The following is a 20,563-nucleotide window of genomic DNA, read 5'->3' as shown; positions in this document are numbered from 1 at the left end:
AAAGGACATTGAGATCACAACCCTGAAGTTACAGAATGATCAACTGAGGAATGAACTAAGAGATGAAAAGGAATTTTCTAAAAATTTCAACAAACCTAGTGAAGCCATCAAATACTTTGAGAAACTAATGAAATCTCCAAGAACTATCGATGACACTATTGGATTGGGATACGCTAGTATTGGGGAAGGAGAATCATCTAAAAATGGTGAATAAAGAAACAAAAAGGTAAGAACTAAAACCCACTCGTCATAATTGTGGAAAGTTAGGTCATACAAAAAATGTTTGTAGGAGAAACAATGCAAATTATAACCCTAAACAGAAATTCAAGGGTTATTGTAATAAGTGCAACAAGCAAGGACATTAGGCACATGAATGTAGGACCAAGACCATAAGCACTTAAATATTTTAAAGGTACTGTCACAATTGTTAGAAGTATGGACATAAAGCATATGAATGTAGATCTAATGCCAAGTGGACATGAAACAAGTAGACAAAGGTACAAAAAAAGGGAAAATCCTATGATTGGGATTACAACACAAGGTATAGTTGTCACTTTTGTCAAGAATATGGACATGTTCCTAAGAATTGCATTACAGAGGCAAATACAATAGATGGTTGAGTGAGACCACATGCTTTGGTTGTCTCAAGATTGGTCATGTCAGTAGAAATTGTCCAACTAGGTCACTAGCACTGAGTAATGGAAACAGTAAAGGCAAAGAAAAAGTCAATGTAGAGAAGGTAAAAGTGCAGATGAACAAGACATGGAAGAAGAAGGAATATTATAGCACATCAAGCTCATATGAGGTCACTTCGTCCAATGGATTAAGTGATCACATCACCCCCAACTAGGCAATCAAGAGGTATGTATGTGACTGATATTTCAAAAGTTATATTATGCATCAGTTCCAAGAATCTAAGATTTGAAAAGATTATATATGTGTGAATTAAGATGCAATGTATTGGTTAGAACCTAGAAGAAATCTATAGTTTTGTTGTTTTCCATGTTGTTTCTGAGCATGGAAAGTTTCATAGTTATTGTCAAGTGATGGAATTGTGATTAGTATTAGCCAAGATCATTGTGTTGGCTAAGCATACTAGAGGTCATGTATAATTTGATTGAGTGGGAAGTCCTATGATAGCTGAGCTCATAGTTGTGTAAGCACTGAGCATTTATTGTTGAATATGAAGGGTTAGATAGTCAATTTTTTACTCATTTGAATTCATCATTGATTGAAGAGAGTAATAAGAGTACAAAGGCGAATTAGAAAAGGATATTCTAGTGTTTACAAACTAGATTTGACTGCTACTTGATAGAATTCATTGGGTTAAAAGGTATTTAACTATTGTTGAGTTATGTCATTTGAATTTTTGTAAACCCTAAGTAGTCAATGTGGTAGCTAGCTCTTTTGCGAATGTTAGAAAAGAGAGAAAGGAGATTTTTAATGTTCAACTGATAAGTAATGATGTAAGACAACCACCTTTCTGAGAAACACCTGAAATAACATATAAAGGAGATTCGTTTGGTGCGTTATCGATGATACCACCAAAAGTTCTCATGATTCAAGATGTTAGGTATTGCTATACAAGAAAGATAGGAGAAGTAAGTGACATCGAGATGAGATATTACTATAACAAACTATGTGATAATGGAGTCTTGAGGGAAGAGTGTAAAATTGTTCAAAGAAAAGGGTTAAATCGTGCCCTAGATTTTTCTCAAGTGTTTAAGATCGAATGGATACAAAGTGTTCTATGTTGCATACATGATAACTATATATAGTTGGAAGGTGGACCAGTTAATCTCATTAAGAGTATCATTAGCTAAGTAACAGTGTACCCTACCCTTGATCGACCTAAGAACATGTGTAGTGATGCAAAGGAGGTGATTGAGAAGAATATATGCGTAGTATGGAACAAAATAGGGATGTCTATTGAAACAATCTCATATCCCTTAATTACCTTTGCAATGAGAGTGATTGCTCACTAGTTCTTTCAATCTAGCTGAAGAAAAGGTGTATCATGTATGGCTATTGATCTAGATTAAAAGATAGTAAAGATGGATCATTCCTATGACCTTACCAAATTACAACTACAAAAACTATCAAAAAACTTGGAGGCCATTAGGAAAGAAAAAGGTGCATCATGAAAATTTGGTTCTTTACTTGTTTGCATATTCTTATATATGCAAAACACCTTCCCCACCTTTGGCACAGTTTCTTGTAAGACCAACAGGCCAATTGCACAACAAATTTCAAAATTCATAGAGTAGCTAAGTGATAATTTTGATTCTATAATGACAAGTTAATTTGAAGATTTTAATAAATCCATGAAATAGAGGTTAAGGATCCCTATATAACTTGTGGAGAAACATTATGATGATGTTTTCTTCCTTGTGGATGTAGACTATACATATGTGCAAGAAACTATAACTAGGGTCATATGGTTGAAGCCCTTACTATCTAAGATAAATATATATGAGGCCTCTAGAGCTATTATAGCTCTATTAGAAGAAGATATTGATAAGAGTGCCACCTCATTTTCTTACTATGAGGAAGTCAAATCAAGGATAACAATAGACTTGAAAATAGATACTATTCTTAGGAAGAAGAACAAACTGGTGAAAAAGTTGAAGGAAAGATTTGGTGAAGGAGATGAAGAAGAAGAAGAAGAGTATGAAGAGGAAGAACAAAGCCAAGCCCCATTTTCATTAACTCAAGGTCAAGGAGAGGATCAAGAAAAAGATGTAGAAGGTGTCAAGGGAGAAGAAGTTGAGGAAGCACTAAAGGACACAAACGCCAAGAAGAGAAAGGCAAAAGAAAAAATAGTGGAGAAACCTAAGAAGTTTGCGAAGAAGCCACAATAGAAGTTTGTAGTACTTAATAATAATTCTAGCACAAGGGTAACCACTATTCCTACAAGTGAAGTTGCAAAGCCTAAAGACAAGAGGACACCTGGCACAGCATAATCAAGTGAGCCTGTTAAGAAAACATACATGAGATTGAAGAAGAAATCAATTCCTCAACCTGATTCAAATGAGAAGAAAAAAGAGTCAAATGAAATGAGTTAATTTAAAGTAGTAAGCCACAATCCCTCCTCTGACTTAGATGATTTGTGTGATAATATCAAGTCAAATGCATATTTATCTGGTTTCACACATATTGTTGATAAGCTAGGGAAAATTGAACAAAATACAGTTGAGGAAGCCATATATTTCATTATGGCTACATTTAAATCAACTCCTCTAGAAATTGCCAACTTACTACCCAAGAGTCTATACGACCGAGTTGAGCAAAAATGGCAATATAGCTTGCAAACTAAAAGACAGATCAGGGAATCAAATTTAGCCCAAGTTATGCTAATATTAGACAAAAGAAAGATTGTTAAAGCTATGGAAATGTACAAGACTAAATATTCCACCAAATATAGAGCTTTCCATATCTTGAATAAGAATATTGAGGATGTGGTACACAAAAGAATAACAATTTGGAAATTAATATATGGGTTATCCACTCCACCGATCAAAGAAAAAGGTGAGTAAGAAATGTAAGATCCTAAGAAAGGTGAACAAGATGCAGCAAAGACTACAAAAGAGGTTCCAGAATGTGGAAGGCATTAAGGAGAGAATAGTATAAGAGGCCACAACTAAGGAATATCAACAAGATACCTAGGATGTTCAAGATGAACAAGTGTCAAGTGTTAGTCCTCCACATATAGACCAAGTGAGTCAACAAGAATTGGTACAAATAAAGGATGTTCCTGATAATTCAACTATGAACATCAATCTTTTGACTGAAAAAGACTTGAGAAAGATATTGAAAGATTCCACCATGGTAACATAGTTATGTACTAATCCTATACTAGTGAAAATGCATAAGATTGAGAAGGCAAAACTTGCATCTATAGGGGAGAAACCACAAGAAACATCCAATGTGCTCCCTCAATCTACAGAGGTGAATGAGATATATTCATAGGATAGACATACAAATCAAAGTGTAAACCAATGACAATAGGATATAAAACACCAGATACCATATGTTATACCTACTTTTGTATTTGAATTGAAAGAGGTAGAAGCACAAAATATCACACCATCAATGCCAAGTCTCAATAGTTCTTGTTTACAAGTTTTGGTAACTATTGAGAAAGATGGAATCAAAGTAGAACTAGGTCAAGAAGCAAGTCTTGTACCTACCCCACAACCACAAGGTGAAGGAAATTAGGTAGAGAGTAAAAATGATAAGCCTAAAGAGTTGCAATTTGTTGGAATTACAAGTGAAAAGAGTAAACTTCTGGGGTGGTGAGGGGTTGGGGTGGGGGGTGTGAATCAATAGTTTAAAATTGGACCCATAAAACTTTCACCATTCATTCATCATATGCATTAGTAAATAAGCTAAAATAATGTATAAATCATATGCTTCTTAATCATGTAAACATGTAACCAATCACACACATAACACCAGATATGATTACCCAAAAACCCTTGAAGTGAGAAGGTAAACTGGAGTGGGGATGACACCCACAAATCTTCACTACTTCAGTAATAAAGTGTATCCAATAAAGTTTACAATGATTTGACCATGAATCATGGTCTACCCTGTAAAAGGTCTTCCCTGTTAAAGGCTTACAAAGACTGTTAGGTCTCACCTTGTCAGAGGATTTCAACACCCTGTTAGAAGTGTGCCTTTTTAGAGGACTTCAACTTACAACTAAGTAAGTACCCTATTAAAGGATTTCATATAGCCTGTTAGGACTACTTTGCTAAGAGATTTAATAGAAATCACTTGTTAAAATGTCTCAACATAGATCCTATGATTGGCACTTGCTTTCCTAATGACAGATCACCTCTACACAATGTCTAATTGATCCTTTACAATTAGATGTCTCAATGTTGTATCCTTTGCTCTATCCTCTGTTCTTCTCTAACTGGTTCTATAATTCACTCTTACTTCTAAGTCACCTTGAATGTTCTACAAACTACCTTGTTCTCTCCCCCAATTTGATCACTCACCCATTGTTAAGATTTTAGGGCTTTTTCCTCCTTAAGAAGACTTAGGTGGCTTAGGATTAGGTATGAATCTATGGCTGAGATTCATGCATTTGGCTACTTAAACCTTCCCATTTTTTGATTGGTTGCATGCAATTTCATAAGGAATCCAAATATAGATTCATCGTTATCTCCAAAAGATTGTAACCTATCCTTAAGTCGGCTCAAAAATGGTTTACATGGTTGTTTGTGTCATTAAAAATAAATATGTCAAAACTATGTCACTCGGCATATAAAGTCGTTGATGCTCAGCATGCACTATTCTGCATACTGTGACTCGGCACTTGCATTACTCAACATCCACTATTCACTTGGCTCCTGAATCACTCAACATGTTCTATTTTGTTGGCATATGAGTGACTCGACACTCATTGTAACTCGACATGGTCTAATATTTACATGTTGTGCTTGGCATGTATTAGTGGTTTGGCATGAACTAAGTCAATGTCTTAAGTGTGTTGACACTCACTTGTCAAAACCAATCTGAGATCAATTCACAATTGACTACTACACTAGAGGAACAAATTGCCAGAAGGAGATGAATGCTAAGTGTTGAGAGAGAATTCATGGTGGTTGTAGAGGTTATGAAAATGATATAAATTGCAAAATTAGTTAGAGAGAATAGAGGAAAGTAGAGAGAGGAGAGAGGAGACATATCTGATTAGAAGGATCAAGGATTCATCATAAAAGAGAAGACTTGGCATCTAGCAACAAAGTGCTAACCAAAGGATCATGGTGCTGAATCATTTTAATAGGTTATACAAATAAAATCTCCTAACAAAGTAATCTCAATGGACTTTTGTAAATCTCTTAATTGAGTGCTTTCTTTATTGTAAGTTTAAGTCCTCTAACAAGACACACTTTTAGCAAGGTGTTGAAATCCTTTAACGGAGTGAGACCTAATAGTCTTTGTAAGCCTTTAACAAGGTAGATCCCTCACAAGGTTGATCATCGTTTATGGTCAAACTTATTGTAACCATAATTGGCTACACTTTATAGATGCAGTAGTGAAGATTTGTGGGTGTCATCCCCACCCCAATTTTACCTTCTTATTGTAGGGTTTCTAGATAAAAAAATTATTGTGTTATTTTTTATTTGTTTCATGCTATAGATGAACATGTGTAGTTATCTATTTTAATTTATATGTTAAATTGTGAGATGGATATGTGGTGAATGTTTTATGGTTAAATTTTTGAAGTGTTGATTCACCACCACCACCCCCACCCCACCAAACCCCCCTTAGAGTTTACTTTCCTAGTGTTATTTCCAATAAAGGAGACAACATCATTTACAAGTCCCTCTAATGTATGAATGAGAGTGGATAATTCCACTTGATGAATGGAAATATTCTTAGCTACATTCTCCAAAACTTTATTTTCAAATTTTCTTTCTGCCCTTTGCAAAAGTTTATCATGGTCATCTATATCCTTATTGAATTTATGTACAATATCAATTAATTTCTCAATAATAGGGGCCTTATTATTTACCTCAATTTTTATTACATTCAAAAATGTGTCCTTGATGTCTTCAAGAACCTTTGCTATGTCTCTTTCTACTTTCAATTTCATCTATTATACTCTTTTCCTCCATAATTCACTCTGAATCCATTTGTTTAGTAGAGAGATTAGATTGATCACAATTTGAAATCAAAATCTCTGTTTGAAGGTTAATCTCTTCATAAACCTTTTCCTTTTCCTTTCCCTTGGCACTTGGAGAAATTATGATTTATTTTCCTTTGTTCTCACCCTTCTTCTCTTCTTCACTCAGTTGACTCTTGGTTTCTTCTTTTCTTTCTTTTTCAACCTTGTCCTCATCCTTTTCTAATTTTTTCTTAGTTAAATATGGCCCAAAGGTAATTAGAGTCTACTACTCAGTTTCTACTTGGGTGGATGGAAGACTTTCTTTCTCCTTCTCTTCCTACTCTACACTTGATGAAGCAATGGCTTGGCTCAGAGTAGAGGGTAGAGAGGCAATCATTGTAGATACCACCACTTAGGTATCTAACTCTTCTATAATTCAGTACACCTTGCTCTTCATCTTTTTCTACCTTATTCTCTTCCTCAAAAATAGTATTATACAATTTTTTTTGTGGACTTAACAACCTCTTCAACATTATTGGACAAAATTTGAAAAGCTTTGGATCTAGGAGTCTACCTGTTTTCATGCTTTATCAAGGCCTCCTTGATTTCTTCTTTGGTGAAGTGTGGCATGACACTCTTCAAAGTTTGATTTCTTATGTCCCTCTCTTTTTTTGTAGCATTGGTCTATCTTTGTGTTATTGCCTTAAGTAAGACATCGGGAGCTTGGTTCTTTGCCTCATTTAGATCATATTTCCATTTAACCATCTTTTCAACCAAAGCATCCTCTATTTGTTGTTGCTCCTCCTTGCCTCTAGATTCATATATGATATACTTGAGTCCAACCATGTCACTTCCTTCAATCTTTTCAATTGTTTCTCAAAGGATAGTGAGGGCTTCTTAGTTGAATGATAGTAGTTTTTTCTACCTTTTCATCATCATCATCCTAAAGCTTCAATTTTCTTTTTGACTTCCTTGGAATGGCAATCATAGGGGCAACTACCTTCTTATGTGTAGCTTTATTAGGTGTTATCTTGATCAATTTCCCCTTTCTTCTTAGGAGGTCCTTCTTCCTTTTCTTCTTCTTCATGTTCTTCCTCTTCTTCTTCTTCCTCATCTTATCCTTTTCCCTCTATGAGTATAAGAAGGTCATCCTTCTTATCTAACTTCTTATTAATGTTTTCCACTCTCTTCTTTCCTCTCTTGAGAATGTAATGTCCCCATTATAAATTAAATAATTATTTAATCTTTGTAACGGGTCGATTGATTTATTTTATCTCAAACCCACTTTTATTTTTGTTTTTGTAGTTTGTGTCACCATTGGCTAACTTTGTACACCCTTGGAAAGCTTTTCCCAATACATATTTAAGCATAGCTCATAGGTAGTCTGTAGGCATGCTTTGGATTATATCTCTCTGTACTATGGATTCATATTGGATTTTGGCATTGTTTTCCATTTTGGAAGTGAAAGACCTCTATTTGGCTTGTATAGTTTCAGTGCAATTCAACCCTCACCCTATTCTGTCGGTGTTCCACGGGTCTGTATCTAGCAAATTGGAGTGCTCTCATTATTTATCAATCTGGTGAATTCTCTTCCATACTTGTTCGAGTATTATTTAGTGTTCAAAATCTTTAGTGTTGTGCCATTAACATTATGTGTTTGTATGCATCATTGTGTTTCCATTCTGTACAGCTCATTTCCTACTATACACTATATGGCTTCCATCTCCTCATCATCTTGTATAGCATTTTGTCCTCCAATTATTGCATTGTACGACATCCCATACAATATACTATTACTCCCTGTATGAATGAGTTTTAGACCACCATACGGCATACTAGTGTAGTCGTACAACTTCAAACATTACTATACAGGCACCCAATTTGGCTCCATCCCTGTACTTCCTTGCACGCATCTCTTACTTTTGTATGGCATTTCCTATCCTACCATCGTACGGATAATATTGTTCCCATACGGTTGTTCTTGCCCACCGTATGGGCCATACTATCACCGTACAATCTTTGAGAAACACCATACACACACTCCCTAAGTTATCCATACGGCCAAGCATACTAACATAATCCTTCCATATGGCTTTTGTATGATCCTCCTATCTGTACACTCCTGGTCCTATCCCTATGAACTATGCAGGGGACATTTCAAAGAATTTGAGGAATCTCTATTTCTAGAGATATCCTAGTTTTGGACTCCTCATATGTGCCAAAATATGTATTTTTAGGGTTTTTTGGCTTATTTAGTAGAGCCTCAATGATATCCTTAGTGGCATTAATTTTCACCTCATACCCCAAGGGTTTTACCAATTTTATCCTAGGTTTGGTTGTTTGAATACGAGTGTTATCGTAGTCAACTAGGAAACAAATGTCTTGCTCATATTAATCAACCATTTGGTGAGGAGTTATGTACCTATTCTGCATCTTTTCCTTGAAATTCTCAAAGTATGCATCCATTATACCATCAAAATTTTCTCCCAATTCATTTATGAAATCATTGATTGAGCATATGACTGGTCCTTACTCCAGACTACATTTCCTTTAGAAGGAAACAACTTTTGCACATAGAAAAATAGACATGGTACAAGAGAGCCAAACTTACACACATTTTTCTTCAATGCTTGAATGCTCTCCATGTTCTTGCCTAGTTGGCTTAGCTGCAACTCAGCAAGGTCAAAAGATTAATTATTCTTCACCACTTTAAATGCCATATCAACTTCCTCACAAGGTACACTATTCACCCTGCTTGAACTATAGATTTTGTGAACTATAACATGAATCCCAAATTTGATCTCCATGTCAATTATGTTGGTCAATTTCATGCCCCTGTCATCCCATTCTGCTAGGTTTCTCTTAGTAAGCTTGCCACGAGCTAGGGTTTTGGTTATTTTGGGTTTGTCCAACATTGGGTAACCTGTAACTTGGTGAATCATCTTCTTAGTAATCTTCACAAGTTGCTCAAGCCAAAAGTACATGTCATGAACCCTACTAAGAACATATATAATCCATTTTACTTGAAAGTTTCATGGCATATGTAGGGTATGATTCAAACCCTTGACTTCCAAATGCTTGTGTTCAAGCTTCAAAACTCGATTTTTGCATAATGCATTTTATGCCTCATTCAACTCAAACAAATTTAATTCTTGAATTGTGCAATGATAAAATAATCTAATATTTTTTATTAATAGTACCTTAGGAGGAATGACTGAGTAAGCTCCCAGCGAGTCTTTATGTTCAAAAATCATAGGATAGAGCTTCAATGATAGTGCCTTGTATAATTTTTAGAAGATATTAGTGTTAAATGTTCTAATTATATTTTGATATATAATTATCCTTTTTTCCATGGGTGATCCCTATTATCTAGTCATTTTTTGTAACGAATATTTATGTAAGAGTGTTAAAAAGACAAAACTCATTAATGAAAACATTTAGACACTTCACAAATAGGATTCATTGTGAGGTAAAATAATGTGAGTTAATTAGAATCCTAGTAGATGTAGGTATCAAATAATTTTTGTATAATATTTATGTCTTTTGGGGAAAAAAAATAATAACTTTTGTATCATTAATATTTAGGGTCATTTTGGGGATGTGCGATTGAGATATTATTGGCTCATTGTGGAATCTAGGAATTTAATCATTATTGTGACATCTTACATAAGGACTAGGGTAAGTTATGAATTATGAGTTTAATTGTGATACCTAGAAGAGGAAAAATATTAGATGTTTCATATGAGAATTGAGAAGTGCTACTTAATGTGCAATTAAATAGAACTTGGAAGATATTGAATATAACAAGGTTTCAAGATGTTAATTTGACATAAAAATAGAAATTTTCCTTCTTGGAGGGCTAAGAATACCTACAATAGTGACATTTGTTAAATAATTTGATCAAATTTAAAATAAATTTACAACCACAAATAGAGCACACATACAAAAAGGGAACACAAATTACACAGTTTGCCAATTTGGTTACATCCACACAAAAAGTAGAGAACAATATTTTTCTTGTTAAACAATAAAAAAAATATAAGTTCTTAGTCTGACATACTATAAACTGTAAGGGATGAATATCATTAAAATTTAAGTTTACCCAATAATTTTCATTATAAATGTGTTACAAAGATATTTTATGAATTTTTATTTAATTTCATTCTAGCATAAATGGAGGAGAGGGTGTATGGATGGAGGAAAAATTGATTGGGAGAAATTAATTTCATCCTACATTTCCCTTTAATTTCTACTAATTCAAATGTACGTTGACATCTTGCATTGACACTTCAGTATCTAAAATCTACAAATTTTAGAAATCAAACCTAGGAAATCCCATCCCTCCCTTGGGATGATCTAATCATAAGTTATGGCACATGTGATCTCCAGTCCATTGTAGGTTCACGTGATACTTTTTTTCCTTGACAAGCTCAAATAAAAGTGGTTTTGGATGACCGTGAACCTTACATACATGTGGTTTTAATAGATGACTATGAATTATCAAACAAAGTAGTTTTCAACTTACTACAAATTTAATATACACATATGCGTCTTTTTACTTCTATAAAAGTCCAAACCAATGATATCTTACCTTCCCTTTAATGTTTATAGATTCACTCATATTTTCATAACTTGATATCCTCTTTTACTTTTCTGATTTCTTTTATGAAATTCCTCCTTTTTTCTACATACTTGAAATATGCTCTTGTAGACAATCTTTCACTCTATCTCAACTTAGGAATTTATTCATAAACTTACCACAAAAATAAATTTTAAATGGACCTTATAGACAACATATTATGACATGTTCATGAAAACATACAATTTTTCTTAAATGTGGCAATTCTTTACTCTTTATTTGCCTGATTGCAAACTCTTGTCATTGTTAATCTAAAAAGAACTCATATGATATGTATGCAACATGACTACCATGAATTTTTAACCTACTCCTTTTCTTTGGCATTTTTTTCTATATTCATAACTTACAATAGCCCCTTCGATATAACTTGGATCTAATATCAAACTGAAAGATAAATAAATAAATAAAACACATACTGAACTACTACTACAACAAAGAAAATATAAATATTATTATTTTATAGTAAAGTGAGATATAATGCCTCTCTTTATTAGAGAGTTTACTCCAGCAACCAAACAAACAAATATGCAACTAACTAATAGGTGTTGACAGACATAGAGGAATACATAGACTACATGGAACAAACCTTCCATTAGTTTAACAAATGTGACCAATGGGTTGAGTATTCAAACTCGAGTTTAATTCAATAGTAGCATACATGGAGGAGAGGTTGTGGATGTAGAACAAACATTGATTGAGAGAAAGTAATTTCATTCAATTTATTCTAAAAGACGAAGGGTCTTATTTTAAATGTATTTATAACATCTTCTATGACCTCCAATAGACATAGATTCAATTATGAGATAAAAGCTAACATAAACTTGATGTTTATTTGAAATGGGCAAAGGCCTTATTTTGAATATATTCTAAAAATCTTTTATGATCTCCAAATGAAATATATTCAATTGTGAGATAACATCTAAACAATAACTTGATGTTGATTCTAAATGACCAGATCTTATTTTCAACATGTATTCCAAACATTTGTTATGAACTCTTATAGAACATTCAGTTGTAAAATAACATCTAAATATGAACTTCTTGTTTATTCTAAATGAATAAAAATCTTATTTTAAAGATGTATTCCAAACACCAAATAGATTCAATTGTGAAATAACACCCACATATGAACTCAACACATATTCTAAAAGACAAATATCTTTTCTCGAATACATGAAGACTCTATCTATTACCCAAGTAAGAGTGTAGTTTGCATTGTTGTGTGCTTGTGTTTTCACTATGAATTGCTGTTAATAAGTGGGACAATTTAAACGGCTAAAAAACGAGTTGTAGTCCATGTTTGCTGTGAAGGAAAAGCTTATGATCATGACACAAATTGTGGTGGGATCGTCCATCAAATTCCGAGGCTTGATTTGGTCACTTTCTTGGAAAAAGATCAATCTCTTTATATTAAAACAACTTCAATTAGTAGTGAGTTTCACAAACATCCTCATTACCTGTTTTCTTTAAAGTACGTTGCCTCACAACTCACAACTCATCAGTCATGATGAAATATCCAGTGTGCGCCATATTATTCCGAATTGAAATGATTTGGAGATATCTTATACGTGAGATAACAAAATTTGACTGGTAGTTGAGACATTAATAAGTCAATTTTCACTCCTAGCGAATCTGTCACCCATCAAGATTCAACACTATGAAAAGTTTTCTGCATTTTTACAATCTTTTTACCAAAATCTTATCTTTACCTGCTTTTTGCTGACAATTTTTTGATAAAAATGTACCAAGAACTGTGATCGGTTAAATTCATTCGTCAGCTGAAGTCTCTTTACAATTATGACATGATCACACCCCGTCGCTTCAAATCATTTGCAACTCCATCAAGAATCATTAAAGCAAAAACAAACGAGGCGTTCTACAAAGAATCCTAGATTAGTTTTGATTTCACCAAAACTATACTAGTAATTCATATAATTGAAGGGAAGAAAATACTATTTGGGTAGGACAGGGCTGCTATAAAGCCACTTTAGGTCGTCCCCACAATCAATTTCTGCCCAAATCTCGAGACAATTCATTCCAAACGTTTAAGCGGTGTAGATTAATGGGTATGAATATTGTCTATAAATTCAGTGAAAACCAGAGAATGAATGTGATCATTGGGAGGCCAAGGGAGGATATAAGAGAAGAATGGTAGGAAGAAAATCATGTGTGGATGGGCTTAACCGAGGGGCTTGGCAACCTCATGAAGATCTGCTTTTGAAACAATACATTGAAGCCAATGGTGTTGGACGTTGGAGTACTATTCCTGCCAGAGCGGGTAGGTTTTCTTCACAATTTTGTTTTTCACTTCATAGCTTGTATTTAGTCAGATCTCTTTCTGATGTTTTGCTTGTGATGTTAGTTTATATATGAACATATTGGTTGATTCGGAAGGAGTATATATTAGTTTAATTTTTTGGTGGGGATTAGATTATGTGAATGTTTTTCTGTACGTCTTAGATTTCTGATATATTATCAAGATAAATAAGTAAGATGGATGTTATCTGAAAAGTTGACAAAGCATACTCTATAATTTTATAGAATAAATAAGTAAGATAGAGTGTTATGATCATGGAAAGTGATCTGAAAAGTTGACAAAGCAGATTCTATGATCCATTCATTATCAGGATGAACCATTCATTATCAGGATGAACAAGTAAGATGAGTTATCAGGATGAACAAGTAAGATGAGTGTGATTATAGAGTGTGATTTGAAAGTTGAGTGAGCACACACTATGATTTATTATTAAGATGAGTGTAATCATGGCATGTGGTCTGAAAAGGTGAAGAAACACGTTCTGTGATCTATTATTAAGACGAACAAGTAAGATGAGTGTGATCATAGAGTGTGACCTGAAAATTCAACAAAGCAGACTCCATGATCTATCATCAGAGATGAACAAGTAAGATGAGAGTGATCATAAAGTGTAATCTGAAAAGTTAAAGAAGCACTCTCTGATCTATTAACAAGATAAACAATAAAGATGAGTATGATCTTAAAAATTGTTGAACCACACTCCATAATCAATCATCTAGATGAACAAGACAAATGTGATTATGGAGTGCGATGTTAAAGTCGATGAATCACACTAGATGATTCTTCATCCAAAAGAGCAAGAGGAGTGGAATCATGGAGTGATCCAAAAATTGGATGAATAAAATTGCTCACCCAAAAATGTTCAAGTTAACATTATGGACTATGAGAATTTTACTTCTATAAAGTGAAAATATATGTTCTTCAGTTTTTATTACATTTTAATTTTTATCATACAAAATGTTAGAAGTGTGATATTTTTCTTTGTATCTTCATTGGATTTTTCTTTTATAATCAGAGTCTTAGATTTAATTTGAAAAAATAAATACTTTTATATATGTTATTAATAGAACACACGTCTAATTTATGTTTTAAATTTTAAAAGTACTTAGCAATATAAAATTTGGAGAGTCCATAATTAGAATTTTTTTTTTTAAATTGACTGTGTAAATATTTTTCATTAATACTTTCCTCTTCTGTATTAAACTATCATCAAAATTTAAATATATTAATATACAAATACTTTAATGAACACATCTACAAACTTATCATTAGATCTACACAAATCAATACAACTTATTCATTTCAACAAGTCTTAAAATATCCAATCCTTAATCCCTGCAATTGTCAAGCCGTTCTCACATTAAGTTATTTTAATCATTAATTATTCTTGATTCAAACCAATAAATATGAATTCATTCCACATTCGTCAATGGGATCTTGGTCTATTAGTGAAGTTGATAGGCTCACAAAGAGCTCGCGAGGAATTAAGTCTTATTGAGTGCAAGGCTCCAATCATAAATGATGAGGCCGTACCTCAGATCTGAACCCTCCATCAGAATAACAAAAAATATTAGTACATTCTTATTAATGTGTATTATAAGTGACATCCTTGAAAAAGATTTTTTAAACCCTGATCCTAAAGCACGTGCAATTTCTGGAAGTACTTCTATGATCATCAATAGAGTATCTAATTATAATGGTCATCCCAAATTTCATTGGATATACTCAATCCAATGAAATTCAGACCAAAAAATTTATATGGAAACTGAAGATGTAATGAGACCCATCTTATGTTCTAAACCTTCAAATTATTGCTGTCATAGTTGTCGCAAAGGCATCTACAATCTGTTCATTAGGTACACAAAATTTAAAATTTGCACAAGCTCTGGGATCTAAAAACATCAAAATTCTTTATGTTCGGTAAATTACCATGAAATATTGAATGCTTTGTCATTAATATTGTTTAGCTATTCTCAAATAAACTGTAATCATAGTCTTTGTCTGTTCTTCCTTCTAATCAATCAGTAATTATTCTTCTTGAAAGGCCAGTAAATAATACTTAAATTCTAACACGTATATTCAACTACTTCTATGATCATCAGTAGAGCCTGCCCAATCACTGTCTGTATTTTACAGGTGTAACAATTATCAGTGAGGTTTATAAGTTGTTACCATTATCTGCCAAAGTGACTGATGCTTAAACCCAATATGAGCTCTGATATTTCAATATTCCACATAATCTGAAGAACAGCGCCACTTAGAAAACTTGAGCCCTGATAAATAAAAATGTTGACAATGTAATGTGCAGGGTTGAATCGATGTGGAAAGAGTTGCAGGTTGCGGTGGCTGAATTACCTTCGCCCAGATGTAAAGCGAGGTCATATTTCTCCAGACGAAGAAGAACTCATTATAAGACTTCATAAGCTTCTTGGAAACAGGTCAGAATTAGTTAAAGCGCTTTAAAAAAGTCATTTGTTTGTACAGCTTTTACATACCTTTACTGTCATCAACTATGTTGAGCAAATTATTTACAAGAAAAAGATTCAAAAATAAGTGAGTTCACGATATCATATAAATTTAAGATACAAATTTGTTGTGAACAAATAAAAGATAAAAATAAAATTCAGTAAGATATATAAAATGAGGAGACAAATCTTAATTTCTTATACTCAGTTACAGATCAATAGTACAATAAATTCAGAGAAAGAAGTTCTATCTGATTTATAATAATTAATACTCTGGATTAATTTAACAAAATAATAGAAGTCAAACACAATTACACAATAACACAGATATACCCAAGAAATTCTAACTTGGAGAAAACATGCAACTGTTACTCTCTCAAAGTTTAATAAAATCTTATTACAAGTTTGCTACTGCAATCTTACATATATATAGAGTCCAGCTGCTTTACTTAGCTTGCAAGAAAGCAATGTTTTCTTACTTTCTTAAACTTTAAATCATATATAAAATCACTTCGTGTTTTTCTCAAACTCACAAATTTAGAAATATTCTTTTAAATAATAAAAACAAAGTTATTGCTAAATATCAAATTCAAGTTTCTTTAAAGCAACTTCACTCTACCTTCCAAGCTAAACAATAAAAAATTAACACTCTCTCTTAGCGAGGAAGGTGTTATGCACAACACCCAGCTTATCCCTAAAAAATACAAACCTATTCCTCACAAAAGCCTTGTCAGTATATCTGCTATATGTTTACCAATAGGAAAGTATTAGAGCTTTGTTATCCATTTCTTCACTCAATCTTTGATGAAGAAAATCTGCAACTACACCTTCAAGAGCAATAACAGAATATAAGATTACCACAACAATTATATACAGAAATAACTTCAGCTTCACAATGCTCTCTTTGCTAAGAAAACAACTCTCACTAAATGTGCACACAAAAATTTGTGCTAAAAACTGCCTTTGAAAGAATCTGAAAAATTCATAGTTGAATAATTGTCTCCGCTTCCCTCGCTGAAAATTTTATTTTCCCTTCTTCCCCTTTTTTTCTTGGAAATCTCTTCATCACAAGATATTTAGAAATTCTCTTCCTCTCAACATGTCTAGGAAATCTCTTCCTCTTAGTATATTGAGAAAATATATTTCTCAATTTCTCCACGCAACTCATCCTTGCTCCTTGGATCTGAACCACAACTCATTCTTACTCGAATATTGGTTACCACAAGCATAAAAGAAACAAGAGACAAAAAAAAAAAATCCTTATAATCTGTGTCACAAATCTTGGTTTCATTTTCAAAGTTTACAGCTCTAATACCATGTTAAATTTCTTAAACCTCTAATACCATGTTAATCTCTTATAACTCAGTTATAGATCAAGTGCATAATAAATTCACACAAAGAAGACTTATCTGATTTATAACAATTAATACTCTAGATTAATTAACTGAAACTAAATAGCAAAAGCGAAATAACAAAAGTCAAACACAATTAGACAATAAAACAGATATACTCAGTAAACTCCATTTTTGGAAAACCTGCAGCTATTGGTTCTTCTATTCAGCTTAACAGCAGACTTTCTTTCAAAATCTAATGAAATCCAATTACAAGTTTGCTACTGCAATTTTACAATATATAGAGTCCAAATGCTTTACTTGACTCGTAAGAAAAGAATGTGTTCTTGCTTTCTTAGGCTTTAAATCATATATAAAATTACTTCTTGTTTTTCTTAAATTCACAAACTTAAAAATATTTTTTTAAAGAATAAAAATAAAGTTGTTGCTAGATATCCAACTCAAGTTTCTTTAAACCAATTTAACTCCACCTTCGGAGCTAAACAACAAAAAGAACTTAAAGATAAAATTGCATGAAATAAGACATAATTTGCTTTTTTAAACTCTTCAAATATAAGTTCGGTGTAGATGGTCGTTGATTGTTGTTTCCGTATAGGATGACATTCAATATGAGATATGTAAAATTTTCTCTTTAAAATAAGATGAATGCGCGATATACTAAAAGAAAATAAAAAATCAGAAGTGAGTGGTTTTCTTTATAATCTAGCCTAAGGTTGGTGCAGATGGTTTAGTAGTATATCAGAAGAGGAATTGAAATAAAATTAAAAATATATCATAACATATTAGAGAATTCAAAGATTTGTTGTGGTTCAACAAGATGCCTACAGTCACACTGAAGAGCAGGGAAATCCTCTTTATTAAGATACCAGTTGTTTTGAGTATACATTACAAGTAAATACAATGCAAAATAATGAGCTATTGAGCAGAGTTAATACCGATGTATAGGGTCTTCATTCGAAGGCTGGAAAGGCAATGATTGGGTTTCACATTAAATAACAATACGAATCATATAAACTAAGACTACAAATTAGTTGTTAAGAAATTAAAGAAAAGGATTAAAAGGAATAAGATGATAACATTCAATAGGGCAAGATGGACTTTTTTGGGAATAAGATATGATCATCTTTATGTACACAGGATTAGGATAGATTAGTTGCTGGTTTGAATTCACTTTCCTTTTAAATTGTAGTATGACTTGACGTTTTTTTGGGGGGGATGGATTTGGGCTCTCCATTGAACTTAATCAAACATAAAATTGATGTCGGTCATTGTTGATTTATTTGAATACAATATAAATCTAATATAGATGATTATTGATTGCAATTTCTAAGAAGGCTATTAGAATCCTACAATCTAAAACAATAGAAATAGATAATAGATATTGATTTTAAATACATGATTTTTTTATTAAACAACCTATTTAATCAATATAATTAATCCGTAGTTGTCAAACAGTACAAATTAAAATGCCTCTCCATATATATAATAATATGACAACATTCACCAAAACAAACTAAATTCTTCCTCAAATATGAAAAGACGTGATTTACTTCATATAACACAAGATTGGTGTAGGTGGTCGTTGATTGCAGCCCGTGTACCAGGAAGAACAGACAACGACGTGAAGAATTTCTGGAATATTCATGTGAGCAGGAAATTGCCCAGCAAAAGCTTAAATCTCAAAGCCCCAAGATCACAGGTAAGAGACAAATCCTATGCTGAATCCAACCAATCAAAATATGCTTGCGATGCCAAACCGGCTGAAATACACCAATATGCATGCAATAGCAAACCGGTTGAAATACACCAATATGCATGCAATAGCAAAGAAGATGAAATTGCGAATGCATTATATGAAACAAGGGTGGTAGAGAAGAACGGTCATGAAATCCAAGGTAACATTTGTGAGAGCAAGAGCATACAAGGTGGTGTCACGGCGGCATCTAATCATCAATATCATTCAGATTTTGACCCTTTTTGGGTTGGCTCTTTGCCATGGTTTCATTCCTTCGATGGGGACAAATTTTATGTTGTTGACAATGCATGCTACTTTGCTGATCATGCTCAGCCAAATAACCTCCTTTCTCATCTTGATCTAAAGGGCATGTGGTGCAATAATATATTTTAGATATTCTCTAGCTAGCTTAGCTGTTTGTTTATGCTAGTTTCTTCTTTGGAGTTACAAAGATCCTCCTCAACATTCTTGAATGTTTGGATCAGCTGGGTTAGGTCTTTCAGAGCTATATTTTCTGTTTTCTCTTAATGTGTGTGGATGTTTATCACTTGGACATTTTGACAATGAAGTTCTGTATTTTCCCATTGGGATGTGACAATGGAAGGTATAGACCACATCAATGCCTTGTTTTAGTTGTCGGGATCTTCATGTCAAAATGAATAACAAGGTAAGGAAAGAGTAGAGTCTTTCAAATAAAATATGTCTGATGGCCATCCATTATCTTTGCCGTTTGTATGCTGGTATCCTTGAACAATGGTAAATACCTAATATATATTTTGTGTAATCCTTTGAATCTTTTTTGAAGGCCTATGCACAATTACTCCTTCCATCTTAGGTGGTCACTAAAAATATATAGATTGTTTTTTAATAAGTTGGTCAACTTTGAGATTTTTTAACTTAGTTATTCAAGATGTCCTTACCAGCTAGCTATGGCAGGAAAAAGTGATGTTAAAGTGGGGAGGAAGCATTCTTAGTTTTTCATCTAATTCAGATTAAAGTTAAAGTGGGGAGGAAGCATTCTTAGTTTTTCATCTAATTCAGATTAAAAACAAACTTTCTTATTTGAGTCAAGATCGAGATAATATCATGTGTATCATTCATGAATATAGTGGCATTGAATGTTGATGTTTTACTTTCTTAATAAGAAGGATAAGCTAATTTGATTTTGATATTTATGAGAATTCAGTTTTTATATGTTAAAGAATTATTTCAATAGAATATAAAAATCAATTTATGTTAGAATTTTAATAACAAAAAGTTGGATAAGAATATTTATATTTTGTTCAATTGTAGTATATATTGTATAATATAATCCAAGTACTAGTGGACATCTATTTTTTATTAATATTATTTTTCAAATGATATTTTGAAATAAGTAAGCTAACTACTAATGAGATGTTGATTGAACCATTTGGAGATTGATCTTTCCCTCT

At 32.8% G+C, this 20,563-nt stretch overlaps 1 protein-coding gene across 1 annotated transcript; it reads left to right on the top strand.

Moving 5' to 3' along the window:
- The first annotated feature begins 13,371 nt into the window (after window positions 1–13,371).
- Window positions 13,372–19,914, top strand: LOC149569104 (uncharacterized). Its single transcript, XM_089821885.1, has 3 exons — window positions 13,372–13,539; window positions 15,887–16,016; window positions 18,971–19,914. Exons 1-3 carry the CDS (start codon window positions 13,410–13,412, stop codon window positions 19,521–19,523), a joined length of 813 nt encoding a protein of 270 aa, XP_089678011.1. The 5' UTR covers window positions 13,372–13,409; the 3' UTR covers window positions 19,524–19,914.
- The last annotated feature ends 649 nt before the right edge of the window (window positions 19,915–20,563 follow it).

The sequence above is a fragment of the Cupressus sempervirens genome, chromosome 3 (genome assembly GCF_028749045.1).
Source record: "Cupressus sempervirens isolate cs-2001-9-10 chromosome 3, ASM2874904v1, whole genome shotgun sequence".
Taxonomy (NCBI): domain Eukaryota; kingdom Viridiplantae; phylum Streptophyta; class Pinopsida; order Cupressales; family Cupressaceae; genus Cupressus; species Cupressus sempervirens.
This window is presented reverse-complemented; position numbering and strand designations above follow the sequence as displayed.